The sequence below is a fragment of the Pelophylax lessonae genome (assembly GCF_965119305.1).
Source record: "Pelophylax lessonae genome assembly, chromosome: 5".
NCBI lineage: Eukaryota > Metazoa > Chordata > Amphibia > Anura > Ranidae > Pelophylax > Pelophylax lessonae.
The window spans coordinates 175,209,202-175,232,351 of NC_138772.1; the positions used below are offsets into that span (position 1 = coordinate 175,209,202).

At 46.5% G+C, this 23,150-nt stretch overlaps 1 protein-coding gene across 1 annotated transcript in view; it reads left to right on the forward strand.

Moving 5' to 3' along the window:
- LOC309556068 (prostatic acid phosphatase-like) overlaps window positions 1-16,318 on the forward strand; it is a 161,244-nt gene extending 144,926 nt beyond the window's left edge. Inside the window, exon 11 of the mRNA XM_082258380.1 lies at window positions 16,079-16,318. Within this exon, the coding sequence (XP_082114506.1) occupies window positions 16,079-16,197 (119 nt within the window). The 3' untranslated portion in view covers window positions 16,198-16,318. The remainder of the gene's footprint in view (window positions 1-16,078) is intronic.
- The last annotated feature ends 6,832 nt before the right edge of the window (window positions 16,319-23,150 follow it).

A 23,150-nucleotide genomic window follows, 5' to 3' on the forward strand; every position in this document is an offset into this window, starting at 1 on the left:
CACCTCTCTTTGTCAGCTAAATTTTGGCTTAGTATTAATGTTTTAGGTCAGCTGGGTCATTGGATAGAACTGATGATGGTACAGTGATCAGATGAGGAGGTAAAGAGGTAACATAGGAAGCTGCATTGCTAACACTGGAAAAAAGTGTTTCATCAACAGACAGTGCAGTGTGGCAATCACACTACTGGCTGTGCAGAATTACAAACCTTTTGGCATGTAGAACAATAAACATATAGCATGTGCATTGTTTGTTTGGCTACATGCCTTGTGTTAATCAAAATAATAGATAATTTATGCTTGCTTTTTGACTTAGGCCCCTTTCACATGGCGCGGATCCCTTTGGATGGACTGGTTGATCCCCGCTGAGTAGGCGGAAGATAGGTCTGTCTCCACTCACTGTGCAGAGACATACCTGTCAGAGTCCTGCTCTCCTCTATGGGAAGATCAGATGAAAACAGACAGCCTGTCTGTTGTCATCCGATCCGATCCGATCCTACCCGCTGGACGGATGGCAAACGTATCGCCATCCGTCTGTTTTCAGCAAATCCTTTTCTGCATTGTAAAGGAACCCAAACCTATAAGTATATCACATCTCATAGCAGGGACTATGTACATGGGCTGACTGACTATCTTACCTTATAAATCTTTGAACCCCATATCAATGCAGAAAACATAACAAGCTTCCGCTATCCCTTTTAGCAGATGGGGCTGTCCTAGGACACTATCTACTGTAAATAGAGAACTGCTTTCCAAATAAGGCACACACACAGGTGCACATTCCTTCTTTCAGCATAAACATGCTGCCTATTTTGATGCCCCCTGGTGCACTGCTGGATACAGCAGCCCATAGACCTAAATGGATGTAGGTGACAGTATGCAGGTATGAACCGCTACTTGTTTAAATCAGTGATTGCAGACAGTGATTGCAGACAGTGTGCATTCTGGATCTTATGTTCATATACATGCACCGTAGCAGCACATACCTGCATGCTGCTGCCTACTGGGGGTGAGCTTCGAGTTCGAGTCAAGGCTAAGTTTGACTCGAACATTGGTCATCGAATAACGAACAAATGTGCTTCTTCGCGGGAAATTTGAGATTCCCATTGACCACGCGCCACGCGTGCAGAACGTTATGTGATTGGCCAAAGCATGCACCCTGACCTCATGCTTTGGCCAATCAAATGATCTCTGCTATGATTGGACTAAAGGCAGGCTGCCTTTAGCCAATCACGGCTCAGGGGTCAAGTACACGCCCCACAATACATAAAGGCTGTGCTCAGCCGCAGCATGTAGTGTGATTGTGCGGGCGAAGAGACAGGAAGAGGAACGCATGTGAGGCAGGGTGAGAGTAGCTTTTTTTGTAGTTTGTCAGACTGTGCAACCAGAGAGACATTCCTAGCAATGTAGGGAGGGCCAGGTACTTGTTTTAGGCAGGGAGAGAATCGTTTATTTGCAGTTTGTCAGACAGTGCAGTGACAGCGATTCATTCCTAGCAGGGAGGGAGAGAGATTTCTGATTTATAGGGCTATCGATTACATTACATCAGTGAGAGTATTGGTAATAATCGCTCACTTGCGTTCATCTATAAGCAACACAGGTCACCTATAGGGCTATCGATTACATCACATCAGTGAGAGTATTGGTAATAATCGGTCACTTGCGTACATCTATAAGCAACACAGGTCACCTATAGGGCTATCAATTACATCACATCAGTGAAAGTATTGGTAACAATCGCTCACTTGCATACATCTATAAGCAACACAGCTCACATATAGGGCTATCGATTATATCACATCAGTGAGAGAATTGGTAATAATCGGTTTCTTGTGTACGTCTATAAGCAACACAGGTCACCTATAGGGCTATCGATTACATCACATCAGTGAGAGTATTGGTAATAATCACTCACTTGCGCACATCTATAAGCAACACAGGTCACCTATAGGGCTATCGATTACATCACATTAGTGATGTATTGGTAATAATTGCTCACTTGCGTATTGCTAAGTTTGCACCAGTGATGAGGAGGGAGGGGATGATGAGGTCACTGACTGTACTTGGGTGCCTGACAGGATAGAGGAGGAGGGGGAGGATGAGGACGACGCACAACTCCAACGAGGCAGGATGTGCTCCAGGGGCCACCATAGCAGTATCCAACCTATTGCATCACAGCACAGAGCTCCACAGGTGCAGGGTGCTGCAAAATCCCAGCTGACTCACAAAAATTCATTAGTGTGGGTTTTTTTCAGCACCTGTGCAGTAGACCGCAGCGTTGCTGTTTGCAACATCTGTCTAAAGTGGATCAAGCGTGGACAGAACACTAGCCGTTTGTGCACCACAGGCTTGACAAGGCATTTCATGACCTGCCATGCAGTCCGTTGGCAACAGCACCTGAAAGAGGCACCATATCAAAACAAGCAGGGCCGGCGCTACCACTAGGCAAGTTAGGCAGCCGCCTAGAGCGCACTGCCGCCTAGGGGCGCCCTCGCCCTGCCGCTGGTTTCTATTCCCCTTCTCAGTCTCTCCCTCCCTCTCCCCTGTACTGTGCAGCAGCGAGAGCCGCTCTGGTCTCTGTACTACTATAATCTATCATTCACTGTCTGACAGACTCGCTCACTGTGATCGGCAACTCGGCATGTGTGTCCTGTCCTGCTGTGAGCAGTGAGTCCGCAGCCGCTGCTGTTTTTTCAGTCTGATGTCTGCAGTCTCTCTTAGTTCTCTCACAGTCACGGAGTCTCACCCCCCTCCTCCCTCCACTCCAGATGTAAATATTATCAGCCTCGGCAGACGGCTCCTGTAGGTCCGTCCTCTTTTCCTGCCTAAGCTGTGGAGTGATATCATCATTCACTTCACGTATCAGAGGGACTGGGCGTGTCAGACACAGTGCAGCCAGCGTGGGGGTCTGGAGGGAGAAGGCAGAGAGGAAGCGTGGAGTGTGGAGTCTATGCTGTGGAGGGAGGCGCCAAGTGCAGCAGCTAGGAACTGAACCGAGAAGGAGAAACCAAAGCAAGAATACAAGAAACGATTGGAAGGTGCGTGCTGGAGCTGGAGGACTCAACTCATATAGAATCATAATTTAAAATATGTTTTCTACATACATATGCTGGTTTAAGAAGCTATCCTAAAAGATCCTGGTTTAGAATTAGGGCTCTTTCACACACAGTCCGCCCCCGTAGGCGGATCCGTGCTGCTCAGCGGGGATCGATCCGCCGATCCCCGCTGAGCCGGCGGATGACAGCTCCGTCTCCGCTTGCAGTGCGGAGAGGGAAGTGTCACAGTTCCCGCTGCTCTCTATGGGGGATCGGATGAGAGCGGACCGTCTCTCATCCGATCCAATCCGATCCCTGAAGGGATGGAAAAATAGGGTTTCCATCCGTCTGGATTTTACGGACAGGATCGGATACGGATGGCAGCGGGTGTCAGCGGAGGTTTCTCCACTGACACCCGCTGCCCCATAGAGCTGCATGGAGGGTCCGATCAGATCCGCCTGAAAAACTGACAGGCGGATCGGATCGCCCGTGTGAAAGAGCCCTTAGAAGCTATCCGGGGGCCAGGGGAGAGGGGGTGTTAAAGTGGTTATTTCTGACTGCTATTAAGTTAGACATCTGATTTCAGTAAAGCTAGCCATATACAGTACTTAAAGATTGTTTTTGTTCAGCCTGCAGTCTGCAGACTAAGTGCCAGTTCACACTTGTGCGGTTTGGCAGATCGCATGTAATTCGGAGCGCACTGCTCCTAAATTACATGCGATCTCATGTGCGGATGCGAGTTCAGGATGAATTCACAGCGCATCCGCAGCAAACTCACACAAGACCCTTTTTTTGGTCCGCATCAGAATCGGATCGCACAGTGGTTCACACTTGTGCGATACGATTCTGTGCGAACTTTCAGATCGCACTGCGATATGTGATCCGACCTGGGGGTGTCGTTAACTTTGAATTGGCACCCCCTGCGTATCGCATTCGCATATGGCAGTGTGAACTGCCAGATGTGCGGATGCGATGCGGGAACACGCTGCATATTCGCATCGTTCCCACTATCCCACATCACACAAGTGTGAACCGGCACTTAGTGCTGGTTCACACTATTGAGATGTGGGAACGCTGCGAATATGCAGCGTGTTCCCGCATCGCATTCACAGCACAGGCAGTTCACACTGCCATATGCGATACGCTGGGGGTGTCAATTCAAAGTTAACGACACCCCCAGGTCAGATCACATATCGCAGTGCGATCTGAAAGTTCGCACAGAATCGGATCGCACAAGCGTGTACCACTGTGCGATCCGATCCTGATGCGGCTCAAAAAATGCCTCATGTGCGTCTTTGGTGCAGATGCAGTGCAAATTCAGCCATACAAAGTGTATGGCTGAAATTCGCACTGCACATGAGATCGCATGTAATGAAGGAGCAGTGCGCTCCGATATTACATGCAATCTCCGCAGCCGCACAAGTGTGAACCGACACTAATTAGTGAACATTTCCAAAACCAAGGGAAACACACTTGTGACAATCACAAGCAATCTCCACCCTGCGCCAGATCACAAATAAAGTAACAAATGAATGAATATGATATACGCAAATTTACTGTGTTCCCAGGTATTGCAGACATCTCAAGTCTCCTGCAAGTTGTGGGAGTCTCCCACATTTCGCCCTGCACTCATGGACACCCGCGAGCGCAGGGCGATATCCCGGCAGGGCTGAGGACAGCAGTGTCAGAGGCGAGCTCAGCTGTCAGGACTGAGAATGGAGCCGCTGTTTAGGTTCCACTCACAGGCAAAGTGATATCAAGTGCACTCCGCCTGTGGGAGAAGGAGCCATACAGAGAAAGCACATGGCTCTGCTCTCTACTGCAGCCGTGTGCTTCCCCTGTATGACTCCTCCTCTCACAGGCACTTGATATCACTCTGCCTGTGAGCCGGTATTACGGAGGAAATAGCGTTTCCATTCTCAGTCTTGACAGCTGAGCTTTGACACTGCCGCCCTCAGCCCTGCCGGGATATCCACAGCATACCACAGAGCCCGGGTGTAGCACAGAGCCCGGGTGTAGCACAGAGCCCGGGTGTAGCACAGAGCCCGGGTGTAGCACATAGCCCGGCGTAGCACAGAGCCCGGGCGTAGCCGTGTAGCACAGAGCCCGGGCGTAGCACAGAGCCCGGGCGTAGCACAGAGCCCGGCGTAGCACAGAGCCCGGGCGTAGCCGCGTAGCACAGAGCCCGGGCATAGCACAGAGCCCGGGCGTAGCACAGAGCCCGGGTGTAGCACAGAGCCCGGCATAGTCTGCAAAATAAGTGGAAAAGGTATGTGCATTAGTGTGTGTAAATTGTTGCAATATCTTTTTTAATACCTAGCTGTGTTCTGTCATAATAATATGTCATGTTCTTCTTCATACATGTATGAATAAGGACATGACATTTTCTGTCCGCCTAAGTCACATGTGCTAGGGGTGCAACTATCCCCCCGCACATAACTGTAAATATCCCAGCATGTGCATTGATTCTGACTTCTCCCACCATCACCACTTCAAATCACTGACGCTGCTATGTTATGTTTTGCATATGAGAAAATGTTTACAATTAAAAATAAACTAAATAAATTTAAAATTAGCTGGTCTAGCAAAGCGTTGTATTCAAAATGGTAGCTGTCATTAAAAAGGTGGGGTATACATGTGCAGGGCAAAGGAGGTGGAGCCAAGGGGGCGGTGTCAAGGGGGGAGGAGCCAAGGGGGCGACAAAATGAGGTTTCGCCTAGGGTGTCAAAAATCCTTGCACCGGCCCTGAAAACAAGCATACATCACCTTGCTCCTCATCTGTGATCTCTAACCCTACTATACCTCATGCCTTCTCAAATACCAGCATTGAGAGGGATGATGGTATAGCAATGAGTGGAACAGAGACTTGCACCCAATCTGCTAGCAGTACACCACCGCTTGATTTGAGCAGCAGGCAAGTTTCACTACCCCAGTTTTTGAACCGTAGAAAGAAATACTGTCCCAGCCATCCAAATGCTCCGCGTCTTAATGCTAGCTTGGCCAAATTGCTAGCATTGCAGTTGCTGCCTTTTCATCTGGTAGACTCGGCTCGCTTTCGCAAATTTGTGGAATGTGCTGCACCACAGTGGCAGGTCCCAAAAAGGTATTTCTTTTCACGTAAGGCCATTCCGGCTCTCAACCGTCATGTGGAAGGTAGTGTTTTGGCCTCGTTGGACATCGTGGTCAGCAGGAAGGTGCACATTACTGCTGACTCTTGGTCCAGCAGGCATGGACAGGGACGTTACATTTCTTTCACGGCACATTGGGTAACTCTGCTGGCCGCTGGGAAGGATGCAGGATAGGGTTCTGTGTTGCAACTTGTTTTGCCACCACGCCTCCAAAAAGCTGGTGCTGCTTCTGCCACATCTGGCTTTTTCACCACTTCCTCCTCCATGTCCTCTTCTGCTCGATTGTCCTCTGAAGCAGCAGTACTCCCTAAGTATTTAGGGGCTACGCAAACAGTCAGGCTAAGAGATGCCATGCTGTGCTTCAGTTGGTCTGTCTAGGGGATACAAGTCACACCGGTGCAGAGGTTCTGTCAGCTCTGCAGGGGCAGGCTCAGAGATGTTTGATGCCACGACAACTTTAACCAGGAATGGATGTATGTGACAATGACACCAACCTTCTCTCCACCCTCCGACAGGGACATTGACACATGTTCCATGCTTGGCACATGTTCTGAATCTGGTGGTGTAGCGTTTCTTGAACAGATACCCAGGCTTCCAAGATCTCCTGAGGCAGGCCAGAAATGTCTGTGGCCATTTCCGCCATTCGTTTAATGCCAGTGCTCGCTTATCTGACATTCAACAGGAATTCAACCTGCCCACCAACCTCCTTATTTGTGACATGCCCACCAGGTGGAAATCAACATTTGCAATGCTGCAGCGGCTGCACACGCAGCAGAGGGCCATCAGTGAGTATGTGAGTATGGCACAAGGACAGAGTCAGGGAGCTTGGCTTTTTTTCACCACGCCAGTTGCTTTTAATTGGCTTTTAAAATGGTAGCTGTCATTAAAAAGGTGGGGTATACATGTGCAGGGCAAAGGAGGTGGAGCCAAGGGGGCGGTGTCAAGGGGGGAGGAGCCAAGGGGGCGGCAAAATGAGGTTTCGCCTAGGGTGTCAAAAATCCTTGCACCGGCCCTGAAAACAAGCATACATCACCTTGCTCCTCATCTGTGATCTCTAACCCTACTATACCTCATGCCTTCTCAAATACCAGCATTGAGAGGAATGATGGTATAGCAATGAGTGGAACAGAGACTTGCACCCAATCTGCTAGCAGTACACCACCGCTTGATTTGAGCAGCAGGCAAGTTTCACTACCCCAGTTTTTGAACCGTAGAAAGAAATACTGTCCCAGCCATCCAAATGCTCCGCGTCTTAATGCTAGCTTGGCCAAATTGCTAGCATTGCAGTTGCTGCCTTTTCATCTGGTAGACTCGGCTCGCTTTCGCAAATTTGTGGAATGTGCTGCACCACAGTGGCAGGTCCCAAAAAGGTATTTCTTTTCACGTAAGGCCATTCCGGCTCTCAACCGTCATGTGGAAGGTAGTGTTTTGGCCTCGTTGGACATCGTGGTCAGCAGGAAGGTGCACATTACTGCTGACTCTTGGTCCAGCAGGCATGGACAGGGACGTTACATTTCTTTCACGGCACATTGGGTAACTCTGCTGGCCGCTGGGAAGGATGCAGGATAGGGTTCTGTGTTGCAACTTGTTTTGCCACCACGCCTTCAAAAAGCTGGTGCTGCTTCTGCCACATCTGGCTACTCCACCACTTCCTCCTCCATGTCCTCTTCTGCTCGATTGTCCTCTGAAGCAGCAGTACTCCCTAAGTATTTAAGGGGCTAAGCAAACAGTCAGGCTAAGAGATGCCATGCTGTGCTTCAGTTGGTCTGTCTAGGGGATATGAGTCACACCGGTGCAGAGGTTCTGTCAGCTCTGCAGGGGCAGGCTCAGAGATGTTTGATGCCACGACAGCTTGAGCCAGGAATGGATGTATGTGACAATGACACCAACCTTCTCTCCACCCTCCGACAGGGACATTGACACATGTTCCATGCTTGGCACATGTTCTGAATCTGGTGGTGTAGCGTTTCTTGAACAGATACCCAGGCTTCCAAGATCTCCTGAGGCAGGCCAGAAATGTCTGTGGCCATTTCCGCCATTCGTTTAATGCCAGTGCTCGCTTATCTGACATTCAACAGGAATTCAACCTGCCCACCAACCTCCTTATTTGTGACATGCCCACCAGGTGGAAATCAACATTTGCAATGCTGCAGCGGCTGCACACGCAGCAGAGGGCCATCAGTGAGTATGTGAGTATGGCACAAGGACAGAGTCAGGGAGCTTGGCTTTTTTTCACCACGCCAGTGGCTTTTAATTAAGGATGCATGCATCGTCCTGTCACTATTTGAGGAGGCCACAAGGATGGTGAATCGGGACGATGCATGCATCAGTGACACTATCCCGCTAGTCTACCTGCTGGAGCGGAATCATGGACAGGGCACTTGAGGCAGAACAGCGGGAGGAAGAGGACTTCCTTTCCTCACAAGGCCCCCTTTATGCAGATATCATTCCTGCAGGGCCACAAAACACACAGGAGGAAGAGGAGGAGGAGGATGAGGATTTGAGCAGCATGAATGTAGAGGATAGCATACAGCAGTCTTCAAGAGATGGTTTTGATTCCTCAGAAACCCCAGGAGTTGTACGTGGTTGGGGACAATGTCATCCTTAGTAGCCCAGAGGACTCAGAAGCTCATGCCTCCTCCAATTTATGTTGCATGGGCTCCCTGATTCTGCAAAGCCTGCAAAAGGACCCGAGGATTCGTGCCATCAAGGACAGGAATAATTACTGGTCGGCAACCCTTCTTGATCCACGTTACAAGGGTAAAGTTGCAGAGCTTATCCTGCCTTTGCAGAGGGAGCACAGGATGAAACCTCTTGAGGAGGCCTTGAAAAAAAAATTGTGTACCACCTTTTCAGACACTGGGAGGTCAACATTCTCTGGACGTGTTTCTGAGGTATCTTTCAGCCAAAGGAGGAGCGGTGGAGAAGGCAGCCGGCTGACTGATGCCTTAAACAGTTCTTTTGTCCTAAACAGCACCCAGGGCTTTTAGATTTAAGCAACCATCGGCAGCATCTCTATCATATGGTGTATGATTATCTAGGCGCAAAAAGCAGACTTGGAGACCTTTCCAGCTGAGCATCCACTTGCTTACTGGGTCTTGAGGATGGACCACTGGCCAGAACTTGCTCAATATGAATTGGAGCTACTGGCCTGTCCTGCATCCAGCGTGCTTTTCGAATGGTCGTTCAGTGCTGCAGGAGGTTTTGTGATGGACAAAAAAGTGCGTCTGTCCACAGACTCTGTTGACCAGCTGACTTTTATCAAAATGAACCAGTCCTGGATCAACAAGAGCTATCAGGCCCCTGATGCTGATGTAACTGATTTAATTTGCTAGGGGTCTGCCATCCCTTGAAGACTGCATATGCTGCCTATCCTATTCCTCTACCTTGATTCTGCTAGCTTCCAACAATGTTTTTGTTTTAGGTCACTACCAACCCCCAAGGCCTAATTGTTCTGCACTTGTATGACAGGTGCATACAATTTAAATGTTGTATGTCATTTTTAACAGCAGGCCCTGTCCCTGTGCCCTGCTAACTGTAAGGGGTTACGGTGTTCAGGCACCACCAACACCAAAGGCCCAATTTTTATACACCTGTATGACAAGTACATGCAATTTCAAATTTTTATGGATTTCTTACCAGCAGGTCCCATTCCTGCACCCAGCAAGAGTAACTGCGAGGGCTTGGTTACGGTGTTCAGGCACCACCTACAGCAAAGGCCCAATTTTTGGCACCTGTATAGCACATGCAATTTCAAATTTGTATGGAATTCTTACCAGCAGGTCCCATTCCTGCACCCAGCAATAGTAACTACGAGGGCTTGGTTATGGTGTTCAGGCACCACCTACAGCAAAGGCCCAATTTTGGGCACCTGTATGACAAATACATGCAATTTCAAATTTGTATGGATTTTTTAGCAGCAGGGCCCTTTCCTGCACCCAGCAAGAGTAACTGTGAGGGATTACGGTGTTCAGGCACCACCAACAACCAAGGCCCAATTTTTCTGCACCTGTATGACAAGTACATTTGATTTGAAATTTGTAAGTATATTTGTATATGACATTTTTTGCTTTTGAAATGTCAGTATTGCTGCAGCAGGCTACCTACATCGTAGAGATGCACTACTTTACAGGCACATTCAGGGGACCCCCCAGGCACGATATTTGAATTTTTCATTGTTATAGTTTCACTTTAAGCCTCATTAACCACTTTAGCTCCAGTCACATTGCTGCTACTGCAGCAATGTGGCTCGTTATCGTCCAGCGACGTAGACCTACGTCGCTGGACTCCGCCCCTTGTGGGCGGCGCGCGCGCCGCCGGAGGCTCGCTCCCGCTGTGTTCAGTCACAGTGGGAGTCGGGCCAGGGGAGGAGCGGCGGCGATCGCCGCTGCTCTTCCCCCGATCGTCTGGGAATCTAGTTTGGAGTTCTCCTAAGTGACAGGCAGGGACAGATAGCATGGTTCAGCATAGTTGAACATGCGATCTGTCCCTGACTCACTCAGTCACCTCCCCCCCCACAAGTTAGTAAGCACCAGGCATACATTAACCCCTCCCTCTCCAATAAAATTAGCCCCTTCCCTGCCAGTGTCATTTTACAGTAACAGTGCATATTTATAGCACTGATTACTGTAGTAATGTCACTGGTACCCCCAAAAGTGTCAAAAATGTCAGTCAAGGGTCCGATCTGTCCGCCGCAATGACGCAGTCCCGCAAAAAAAATCGTAGATCGCCGCCATTACTCGTTAAAAAAAACAAAAAACACCAAAAATGACAGAAATCTTTCCCTTAGTTAGTAAACGCAATAACTTTTGCGCAAACCAATCAAAATACGCTTATTGCGATTTTTTTTACCAAAAATATGTAGCAGAAAACAAATTGGCCTAAAATGATAAAAAATGTTGATTTTTACATTTTTTTCGGGGGGAATTTCATATAAAAAAATGTGAAAAATATTGTTATTTTTTCAAAATAGTCACTCTTTTTTTGTTTATAGCGCAAAAAGTAAAAATCGCACAGGTGATCAAATACCACCAAAAGAAAGCTCTATTTCTGGGGGGAAAAAGGACGTAAATTTCGTTTGGGTACAGCGTTGCATGACCAAGCAATTGTCAGTTAAATTCACGCAGTGCCGAATCCCAAAAAGTGGCCCAGATGTAAGACAGCAAAATCCTCCGGTGGTAAAGTGGTTAAAAATAAATGCTGCTGTTTGCTCTTTAAAAATAAATACTCAAAATAATCAAAATAAGTATAATGACTAAGCCCCTCTCCTTCATGACAATGTTGAAAAGAGGCGGGGTATCGGTGACCTTAAAATGATGCCCCCCCTGAAAAAAGTCATGCGGACGCCCATGCCTGTATTAATGATTATAGGTTACATTTGTTTATTGCATAGAATTATGATAATCCATTTAAGACTTAGGTAGTGAGCTATATAGACTTGCAAGAAGAAAGGGAGGAAGTCAGAGAAAGAAGTAGAGCTCTATCTTTTTAAACATTAACAGTACTCAGCAATAAAAGGGTCTAAAAATACATTGGAATTTGACTTTGACATAATATATTAGGAGGAAGAGGAGGAGGAGGAGGATTTCAGCAGCATGGATGTAGAGGATAGCATACAGCAGTCTTCAAGGGATGGTTTTGATTCCCCAGAAACCCCAGGAGTTGTACGTGGTTGGGGAGAGGTTGCTCCTGCTGACCATTTCATCTAATATATGTATATAAGGTTAAGAATTCCGCGCTAATGGAAAAATTAAATAAAAAATGGCTGCTGCCTACCTCAAAATATAGTGTGAAGCTATATTCTAAAATATGGTAAATTGGGGAGGTAATATGGCGCTGCCAGGTGTAATGTCACGATCAATGAGAGGTGATGAATAAGATATGGTATGTGATATAAAGAATAAATATAGTAAACTGATATCTAAAAACCATATGTAGTACAATGTATAAAAAAACTCAATAATAAATATTAATAACTATTAATAAATAAATACATAAATATGCATAAATATAGTGGATAGGTGCAAATAAGTGACAGTGCCATATAAATATGAATAGAATATGGTATAAGGAATGTGACCATATAGATATAAATGTGACCATATAAATTATACTGTAAAAAGTGTGACCATATAAATATATAGGTGAATATTATAAAATGTGAATAAATAGACGTGAAAGCACTAGCCAGTTAGCTAGGTATAGCAATTGAAATACTAATAAATTATATATTAATGTGACCCCAAGGGAGGAGATAATTTCTTGGTGAAAAGTGAATAGTGAAAAAAATATATATATTGAGCTATATAATAAATGTACACAAGTGATATATATATAATTCATAAAAATTATTAAAAAGTTCATGATAAAATTTAAATGTGAAGCTACATCCTTTTAAAATTTGTGAAAGTCCATATTCCAGTGAATAAATTCCGGAGAGAAAAAAAAGGTGAATCACGAGGTGGTCTAAAAAAACACAGGTGCTAGGTGAGGAAACCAGTGCTCCCCTCTTATAACTTCCCGCACTCACCAGAGGGCAGCACCCCTACAGGGGTAACCATCATATAAGATATTGGAATAAGCCCCTCAATCCACCAGGTTTGCATACTACACTCTCTTCAGATTAGGTATATTTTAGCATAGAGATGAGGTCTGCCTTTCTGGTTGCTTCTGGAAGGCCTCAAATCCACATATTATTGGTGCTACAATAATAAAATGTAATACAATATAAACCAAAAATAATAAGGGCGAGCACTTTAAAACTCAACTCAACCCCCCCCCCAAGAATGCAAGGGTTAAATGCTCATTAACTTTAGGGTGTTTTGGAAGAAGATTTATTACTTATCTGACTCCCTGCTCCAGTGGGCTTCTCAATTAATGCTACCAGTCAGCCACAGCCCCCACTGTAAGATGCTCCTGTTTACAGTTGTGCACTCACCCCCACCATGTACAATACATGGTTAAGTAATACAGGAGGGCTACCTGACTGTGCCTACTCTGTAATAATTAATAATAATCAAAGGAACATCATTAAGCTGATCAGGTGAATGGTCTGCTTGCTGTGCTATCTCCTCCTGTCAGCAGGTTTCCTGTGTTAGACAGCAATGTGCACTCCAGGGTAGTAGAAGCAGATTTTGATTGGTTCAAAGTGCTGTCCCACCTTCTCTCAGCCTTAGGTCCAATATGCAGGAAATCACAGAAGCCCAATATAAATTGTTATAAGATTTAGGAACTTATGCTAGCTGTATTTACAACTACTCAGGGGATATATACAGTACCTCAAAACGCATTAAAATCAGCCCAAAGTAGTGCTGGGACTACTTTGACGTCATTGTAACTTGAAGTCGTACAGATATGAAAGGTACTCATAATAAATCATGGAGTACGACTTGTCATGCGACTTTGCAATCCCAAATTGCAGGACAAGTTACACAAGTGTGAAAGGGGCCTTACTGTCAGTGATATCAGTCACTATGACAAATAGAAAAGGTGAAGGTCCCTTAAGGAGGTACAGGCAGGAATAAAAACCTGACAAGTTTTTTAATCCCTCTCCACTCTATTGAAAGCTATAAAAAAAAAAAAAAGAAAGAAAAAAGTTTAGCCTTCAGTTATACTTAAGGCCCCTTTCACACTTGTGTGATCTAAAAGGCGCGTGATTTTACCACGATTTTTTGCCGCGATTTTGACTGGACTTGAAGCAATGTCTATGTCTTTGGACCTCAAAACGCATTAAAATTGTCCCAAAGTAGTGCAGGGCTACTTTGAAATTGTTGCCACTTGAAGTCGTACAGATATGAATGGTACTCATTGGAAATCATGAAGCACGACTTGTCATGCGAATATACAGTCCCAAATCGCAGGTTAAGTCACACAAGTGTGAAAGGCGCTTTAAAGTAAACCTATTGTTTGGCTTTACTGTGAACAGATTGCTACTCATACACAAGCCTTTGTTCCAAACTCAGCATATGCATTTCTGTAGCGTTTAACCTGCTATCTTAAGGTGCAAGAGCAGGAGCTATGTTTCATCTGCTTTTGCCTTTGAGTAACTATTGAAGCAGAATGAATACATATGAGTATTTGTGTCCATAGAAATACTTGAAGAAACACAGCCTTATAGCAGGAATGCACGGTTAGAAAATTGACTGATCACTCGACCAAGGAAACCGCGTTCGTTGGTTGAAATCATAGCCGTCATTAACAAATCGGAAAAAATCTTTCAAAGAGCAATCAATTTCATACGTAGTGTTTAGTGTTGATGTACAAGTTGACGTTGACGTACAAGTTGACGTTGACGTACAAGTGGAAGTGATGTAGTGTGCGTGTGACCTTGTAGCCACGCCCTTCCTTCCAGAACAAATGTTCCAACGCGATTTGTTAACCGGCATTGGAACCGCATAATTCAGCGTTACAAAAGAAAATATTTATAATTTGACACATTTCAATAAATAATACATTTATAAATACAATAATTTTTTTTATTATATTATATGCTTTTGCATATGTTGTAAACACAGCCGACCGTCCTTCTCCCTAAAATGAACACAGAGCTCATGTGATCCTGCTATATAGGATCGCATGTCTCTGTGATCATTTCACAAGTCCAACCCCCATACAGTTGGAATCACTCCCCTAGGGTCACATTTAACCCCTTGATATACTGTTAACCCTTTCCCTGCCAGTGTCATTATTACAGTACCAGTGCATATTTTTAGCACTGATTACTGTAGTAATGTCACTGGTACCCCCAAAAGTGTCAAAAATGTCAGTTAGGAGTCTGATCTGTCCGCCCCAATGTTGTAGTCCCGCAAAAAAATTGCAGATCGCCGACATTACTAGTAAAAAAAACAATAAAAATGACATAAATTCCATAGTTAGTAGACACGATAACTTTTGCGCAAACCAATCAAAATACGCTTATTTCAATTTTTTTTACCAAAAATATGTAGCAGAAAACAAATTGGCCAAAAATTTTAAAGTTTGATTTTTAAAATTTTTTTTGAGAATGTCATATAGCAGAATGTGAAAAATATTGTTTATTATTTAAAAATTGCCGCTATTTTTTGTTTATAGCGCAAAAAATAAAAATCGCACAGGTGATCAAATACCACCAAAAGAAAGCTCTATTTGTGGGGAAAAAAAGGACATACATTTTTTTGTGATACAGCATCGCACGACCGCGCAATTGTCCGTTAAATTAATGCAGTGCCGAATCACAAAATAGGGCCTGGTCATTAAGGGGGCAAATCCTTCCGGTCCGGAAGTGGTTAATTACACAGATTCTGTGGCTGATTAAGGTGGTAAATAAACTCAATAGTGCCTTTTCTGCATTATATTAGCCCCAGAACCTGTATAATTAATATGTGTCCTGGTTGAAAGGGATAAGGTGGCAACCATAGCCATTCTATATTAAACAACCTATAAGATCTACTCTGACATTGATCGTGACCACAAGCATGGTTGAATGTTTTTAGTATAGATTGCAGTTACAACCAGCTGGGCTGACAGCAGAGATGAACAGCGTTATTTATTAAAATAATCACAGCTAATAATTGCACTGATTAGGAATGACAATGTGTACTCAGCATCAGTCTTCTATTTCAAATATTACATTGATGTGTGTACAGTTGGCGGAAAGCAATCTATAAATTAAACTTCTCCCCTGATTACATGGATTCTTTCTGCTTTTTAGATAAAGTCAATCAAAACGATTGAGAAAAGAATGGTTGATCTCAAATTCACCAACAGGTGGTGCTGTGAGCAAAATATTTTAGATGACAGCTAATAGTCTGCTCAGGATAAGGGATATTATTGAGTACAGGGATCTGAATTAGCTGTAAAAATTTCCCTGCAATAAATATATTGTATGTTGGTGGTCATTTTTTTATGGTGTTTAATTTAAAAATGTGTTTATTTTTCCAGGCAAGGTTACTGGATTGACCATTGCTGTGATCATCCTGGCCATTGTATTAGTTGGTCTTTTGGTCGTGTTTCTTATCTGTCGGAAACTGTTGATGAGGGACAGTTATGAGACAGTATGAGGAAATCATTGGAGAAGCACTCAGTCATATGCCATTAAAACTGATATTATATTAAATGACCGTGCGTAAAAACAAGAGAACAGACTACTAAACATTTGGCACCAAGGCGGATAAAAAAGAACTATCACTGCTGCCATCTCATCAAGAGGGTCACACAAATCTGCAACAAAACAGTATGACGTGGAATCAGAGAATGTGCTTGTATTTGAGTTTTTGGATGGTGCTTTGGAGAGCAAAAGTGACCGCCATGTTTTGCTAAGTGTGCAGATTACATAAATGACTTCATGTACTGGAATATAAAGTAGGAAATTCACAAGATGAATGAATCAGATTTGCACTGATGGCATCTCTTGGTAAGAAAGTGTTCAGTACATATGTATTACATAGTAATAACATAAAGAATCCCCAGTTATTCGGAACCCAGGATGTGGGTTGCCATCGTCCCTATGAGGTAAGAACAAAAGGCAAAGGAACCCCCTATAGGTGGGACTATGTAGGCTACCACACATCCAATTGTGTAAAAATAAAATTTTATTCAATACAATAAAAATAGTGGGTAGTGTGACACATCATGTGTCTGCTTACAAATATATAATGTGCAAAATTAAGCATACATGTATATGAAGCATACTTTTCATACAACGGCTACTATACTTTGCTGTTAGAGACTGAACTTTTTTTTTTTCCATTAAAGATTTTTATTAAATATTGAGGCAATACAAGCATAATAACATCCAGCATTTTTAAAAGGGAAATACAAAACTTCAGAGTAGTGTAATACGGACAATAATTGCATCATTATGCACAGATGTACATTCACGACCTGATACTCTGCAAGCAGGAGAGGAGCCAATTGACACAGTCATAGTCTACAAGGAAGGGGGGGGGAGGGGGAGAAAGGGGGGGGATAGGGGAGGTGGGCGGAAGTAGAGGAAGAGGAAGAGGAAGAGGGGTAAGGGGGGGGGAAGGGGGGGGGAGGAGATGGGTAGGGGGGGGGAGAGGAAGAGGTGAGGGGAAGGGAGGGGGGGAGGGAGGAGGAAGATAGGGGGGGTAGAAATGGGAGAGGGGGGGGGGACTCATAGAAGAGGGACGAGACAGGAGGAGGGTAGGGGGGAAGGAGAAGGGGAAGAAGAAGACGTGAAGGAGGGGAAGGGGGGGGGAAGGAAGGAGGAGGAGGGAGGGGGGAGGGGGGGAGGGAGACAGGAGGGGAGTAAGGGGGGTGGGAAGAGGGGAAGGAAGGAGTACCTGATTAGGGTAGCATGAATGGGGGGGGGAGGATAGGGCATAGTGTACGTGTTGGAGGGGATGTGAAGCATGTCAATAGCCATCTCCAGTATTACCAAAACGGAGGAGTAATGGAAATTGGAATAGAAGGTATAACAACTAACAACTTAACAACATAACAACAGAATAACAGCTGGTCAGCTGAATTATCAACACATCAATTTCAAAGTATTCAATATTGGGGTTACTCAATGTTAGATTTTACCCTTGAGCCAGGAGGACCATTTAGACCATTCCCTATCGAATCTGGCACTGCGACCGGCCTTATAGGCAAGTAGGCGTTCATAGTCAAAGGTAGTTTTGACTCTATCAATAACGTCCGAGACTTGGGGCACAATATTAGATTTCCACTTCTGAGCCACCAGGCCGCGAGCAGCCAATAGAATGTGGGTAACTATGGTGCTGCTATCGAAAGGGAACCTCTCGACCCCCACATTCAAGATCGCCAATGCTGGAGAGGGCAGGGTAGGGAGCCCAGAGATATCCGATATCATGGAGAAGAGTGCATTCCATATATTAGTAAGGTGTCGGCAAGACCAGAAGACGTGTAGGAGGTGGGCCACCTCGCCACATCCCCTCCAGCATAATGGCGAATGGTCAGGAATAAATTTGGACAATCTATAGGGAGTAAGGTACCAACGCAAATTGATCTTCTGGGACAATTCCCAGTGATTGGTGCAGGAGGAGGACTGTTTGATGGAACGGAAGGCTATTTTCCATTGGGCAGCTGTAAACACTTCCCCTAGATCCGCCTCCCATTTTGTGAAGGGAGTGGATGTGCTAAAATCCATTTTGGCTTGAAACAGGTTGTAGAATAGAGATGTGCCCTTGACCGAGCGTAGATTGCCCAACATGAACAACCAACCTCTCGAAGGCAAGTGGATATGCGGGGGCGGCAATGATCGGAAAAGATGTGCCACCTGTATGTATCGATAGTGTTCAGAGGCCGGAAGTTTAAACTCCCTCTGCAGATCCTCAAAGGATTTGAGAGTGTCGCCTGACAGGATATGGTCAACATTGTTAATACCCTTGTTTCTCCACACCCCAAAGGACGAGTGAGGTATGGCCATTTCCAGCACCCCCAGCGGCACGGGAACCCGCGCCTTCAGGGGGGCCGGAATGTCCTGTTTTACGAACGCCCTCCATGCCAACAAGGAGGCCCTGACCGAAATAGGCAGTCCCTCCAGTGGCACGGGGTTCCATACATCTGCCAAGAGCATCGTCCGCAGAGGATGGGAAGGACAAACATCAGCCTCCATGGAGCTCCAAATTGCATGGGATCCGGGATCTACCCAATGGCGCAGTTGGGTCAGATGAGAGGCAAGGAGATAATCCCTGATGTCGGTCATACCCATCCCCCCCGCGGACCAGTGTTTGATAAGGAACGAGTGTGCGCTCCTAGGTCTCTTCCCCCTCCATACCAACCCCCTCAGTGCCCCTTGCAAGGAGTTGAGAATGCCCCGAGAAACTGGGACTACCAAGGACCGAAAGATGTAGAGAATTTGGGGCAGGAGAACCATCTTGAACGAGGCAAGGCGTCCCGTCCATGTAAGCTCGGTTTTTGCTATTCGTTGGCATTCCTGTGAGATCTTGGCAATCAAAGGGGGGTAGTTAGTTATAGCCAACTGATCCACTTTAGGGGTCAATAGGATACCCAGATAGGGTATATAGTCCCTTTTCCAGGTATAGGGGTATTTCTGTTGCAATTTACGACAAAGCAGCTGGGGAAGGCCCAAAGGCAGGATCAGGGACTTTGTAAAGTTCACCTTGTAATAGGAAATCAGACTAAATCTCTGCAGTAGTGAGTGTGTGGCGGCCAGTGACCTCTCTGGGTCCGTCATGAAGATGATTACATCATCAGCAAAAAGATTAATTACATGGGAGCCCGAGGCGGTCACAAGGCCTTTTATGTGGGGGGAAGATCTAACTGCCGCCGCCAGTGGCTCAATAAGCAAATTAAAGATGGATGGGGATAGTGGGCAGCCCTGCCTCGTTCCGTTGGTTATGTCAAATGCTGTCGATAACATGTTAGGGGTGTAAACCTTCGCTGAAGGGTTAGAATACAACGCTAGAATTGCGTTCAAAATGGGACCATGAAAGCCAAACCGCCGCAGCACTGCCGTCATGTAGGTCCAGTGTACCCGGTCGAATGCCTTCTCCGCATCCAACGAGAGCAGCAGAGAAGGCACCCGACCAGATCCCGCCCTGTCTATAAGCCCTATAACCCTTCTAGTCGCGTCAGAAGTCTGGCGACCACGTACAAATCCGGATTGGTCCGGATCAATAAGAGCAGGCAATATGGGATGAAGTCTAAGAGCCAGGACCTTGGCATACAACTTTGCATCGGTATTTAACAAGGATATCGGTCTAAAGTTGGGAGGAGATACTGGCTCTTTCCCTGGTTTGGGTAGCGTTACTACATGTGCTTGAAGAATTTCCCTAGGTAGAGAGGCAGAGGACACCGCAGCCGCATACATCGAGGCTAAATGGGGGCTGAGTATTTGCGCGAATCTCTTATAATACAGATTGGGTAGACCATCTGGTCCAGGGGACTTACCAGAAGGGAGTGTTTGTATAGCTCGTTCTACTTCAGCCTGTGTTATCGGGGCGTTCAAAGTTTGCAGTTGGGGAAGGGAAAGCGCAGGCAGGTCAATAGAAGCTAAGAAATCGGAGATAAGCTGTTCTGTCGGTTGGGGGGTGGACGCGTCATCTTTTAAATTGTACAAGGATTCGTAATAGCTAGCAAACGCGTTTGCTATATCTTGAGGGTTTAGAATTTTCGCCTTGGTCACAGGATCTAGTAGATAGGCTATCCTATCCTTGACCCGCCTAGCTCTGAGCTTGGAGGCCAGGAGCTTCCCGGCTTTATTACCCGCTGAATAGTGGGCGAGTTTAAGGGCCCTAAAACATTTGTCCTGTTGCGCTATCAACATACTGCGCAGGTCAGATCTGAGTTTGGTCAATTGAAGGGACAGAGTAGGGTTTGGGGTGGTCTTATTTATAGGTTCCAATCTGCGAATCTCAGCCAAGATATGGTCCAGCTGCCGCGTCCTCTGCCTCTTAAGCCGTGCACACAATTTAATAAAAATACCACGGATAAAGGCCTTATGGGCACACCATACTACCGTTGGGTCAGAAACTGAACCCGCATTGTGTGAGAAATATTCCACAAGGTGCCTCTCCAGGTGAGAGGCATATTGAGGGGTGTCCAGGACCTGAGTGTTTGCTCTCCAAATGTAGGCCATGCCTGGAGAACGAGCCTCCTGTATCGTTATGGACACAGGGGCATGGTCCGACCAGGCAATGTCATGGATGGAAGACTTCCCAGTCATTTGCAGCAAGTGTTTGTCAACCAGGATCATGTCAATACGGGAGTACATATTGTATCTGGAGGAGTGAAAAGAGTAGTCACGTTCCCCCGGGTGATGACATCTCCAGACATCAAACATCTCCACCTCGTGCAACATGGATTGAAGGGCAGGAGGGCGACGTTTAGGCGAGGAAGAGATGTCCAAGGACGGGTCAGCTGTCATATTGAAGTCCCCACACACAACCGCGGATCCATATCTATGTCTGTCCAGCAAGCGGAACATTTTCCTCCAGAACCGCGGCTGGTGTGAGTTGGGGGCATAGGCAGACAAAATTGTAAAGGGGGCATTATTGATATCACATTGTAGCAAAAGGTAGCGACCGTTGGGGTCAGAAACTGCAGTACGTAGTGAAAAGGCCACTGTGTCTTTGACGGCTATGAGGACTCCTTTGCGTTTGCAATCAGCAGAAGCCATGAATATATGCGGGAAACTCCTATGAGATAGTGTAGGGGTTGCAGAACGATGAAAGTGGGTTTCCTGTATACAGAGGACATCACTCTTGAGGGTTAAGGCCTCGCGCCACATTGACGCCCGCTTGGCAGGGTGATTCAGGCCATGTACGTTCAGGGATGTAACAGTTACAGTCATGGTAGAAAAGTAGAAGAATATAGAGTGTTGCCTGGGCCATTACCTCTAAAGAGCGGTGACAGGGATCCCCATTCAAGGTTGCGGGCTCCGGCTGCAGGTAGGGTACGTTGATGTGTGCAAAACCAGGCATGTTTCGGCTGACCAGAAAAACAAAATAACAAGGTGAAAACAAAGAATATTAAAACGAAAGAGCTCATTGGAGTAGCTCTGTTAACGGTTGAGAAACTGAAACAAGTCTCGTGAGCAGGTATACTGCACAAAATCATGGGGGGGAGAAAGGTATGCGAGCCCTGTGGCCAGACTCAGGGAGAGGAATTATGCGAAGCAGCCTGGGTGGGCTGGCCCTTGGCCTTTTTCTTCCCTTTCTTGCCTTGTGTGATCGTTTGCCATTCCTCAGACAGCGGAGATATGCGATCAGAGGGCTCCCGCGGGGTGGGGTCTTAATCAGGGAGGATACCCCATGTCCGGAGCAGATCCAGGCCCTCCTGCATGGAGGAGACATTGTGGGTCTTATTGTTGTAGGTTACTGCAAGTTTGACAGGGAACCCCCACCTGTAAACTATGGAATGATTTCTGAGTACTTTAGTCAGCGGGTGTAGGGCTCTCCTCTTTTGCAATGTATATTGCGATAGATCCGCAAACAATTGGATCCTGGAGTATGTCTCCGGGATGGGGGTCTTCCTCCGGAACACTGACATGAGATTGTCTTTCACATGGTAGAAATGCACCCTCATAATGACATCCCGGGGAATCTCATCAGGGAGAAAGGATGGCTTAGGCAGGCGGTGGATCCTATCAATAACCAACTCAGATATAGGGGTTTGCGGGAGGACCGCCAGGATAAAGGCACGTGCATAGCTATCCAGGTCACCGGGAAGCACAGACTCCGGGACCCCCCTGATTTTAACATTGTTCCGCCTGGAGCGGTCCTCCATATCCGCAATTTTGGCCTGGAGCTTTTCGATCTCATCCTCATGGGAGTAATGGGCATCTATTAGCTCGTTGTGGGATGCTGCAAATTCCCCCATCTTAGTTTCAACTCTGTCCATGCGACCCCCCAGGGCTCTGGCCTCCACTTTAAATGCGCTGACACATTCCATGACATCTGCGTGCATGGATGCCCGCAGGGATGTCATCATGTCCTTAAGCCTAGCCTCAGAAACCGGTCTGTCACTAGCAGGAAAGGAGTCGAAGTTAGGGGGAAGCTCCCTGGTGGAGTCCATAGAGGACAGATCCCCCTGGCTTACCTCCGCCGGAGCTCCCTCCGACAGTCTGGGCTTGCTCTTGACGGGGCTCCTGGACATCGGGGTCGATGCTGCTGGCGATCGAGGTTGGCCCGCTTTCTGTGCCGAGATCTGTGGAGGACTGAGCGAGGAATGGGACGTCCCGCTAGTCGAGGCCGGAGATCCGCCACCGCCGCCATCTTGGCCGCGCGGCCTGTCCTGGGGCATGAAAAAGTGCTGGAGCTGCCTCGGGTGGCCAGTCTCCTTCTTCTTTTTGGCCATCAGGCAGGAAGGCTGGGGTGTGTAGCAGTCGATCGGGGATGGTCTGGCTGAGAAACAAAGCCTTAGGGCGCCGATGGATGCCGATATTCTCCCTGGTCCGGCGGAGCTACACACTCAGACGTCCATGCAGTCTCGCTGCGGCCACGCCCCCCCGAGACTGAACTTTTGGTTGACAGGTGTTTAAGAATCCTATTGCTTTCAGTGT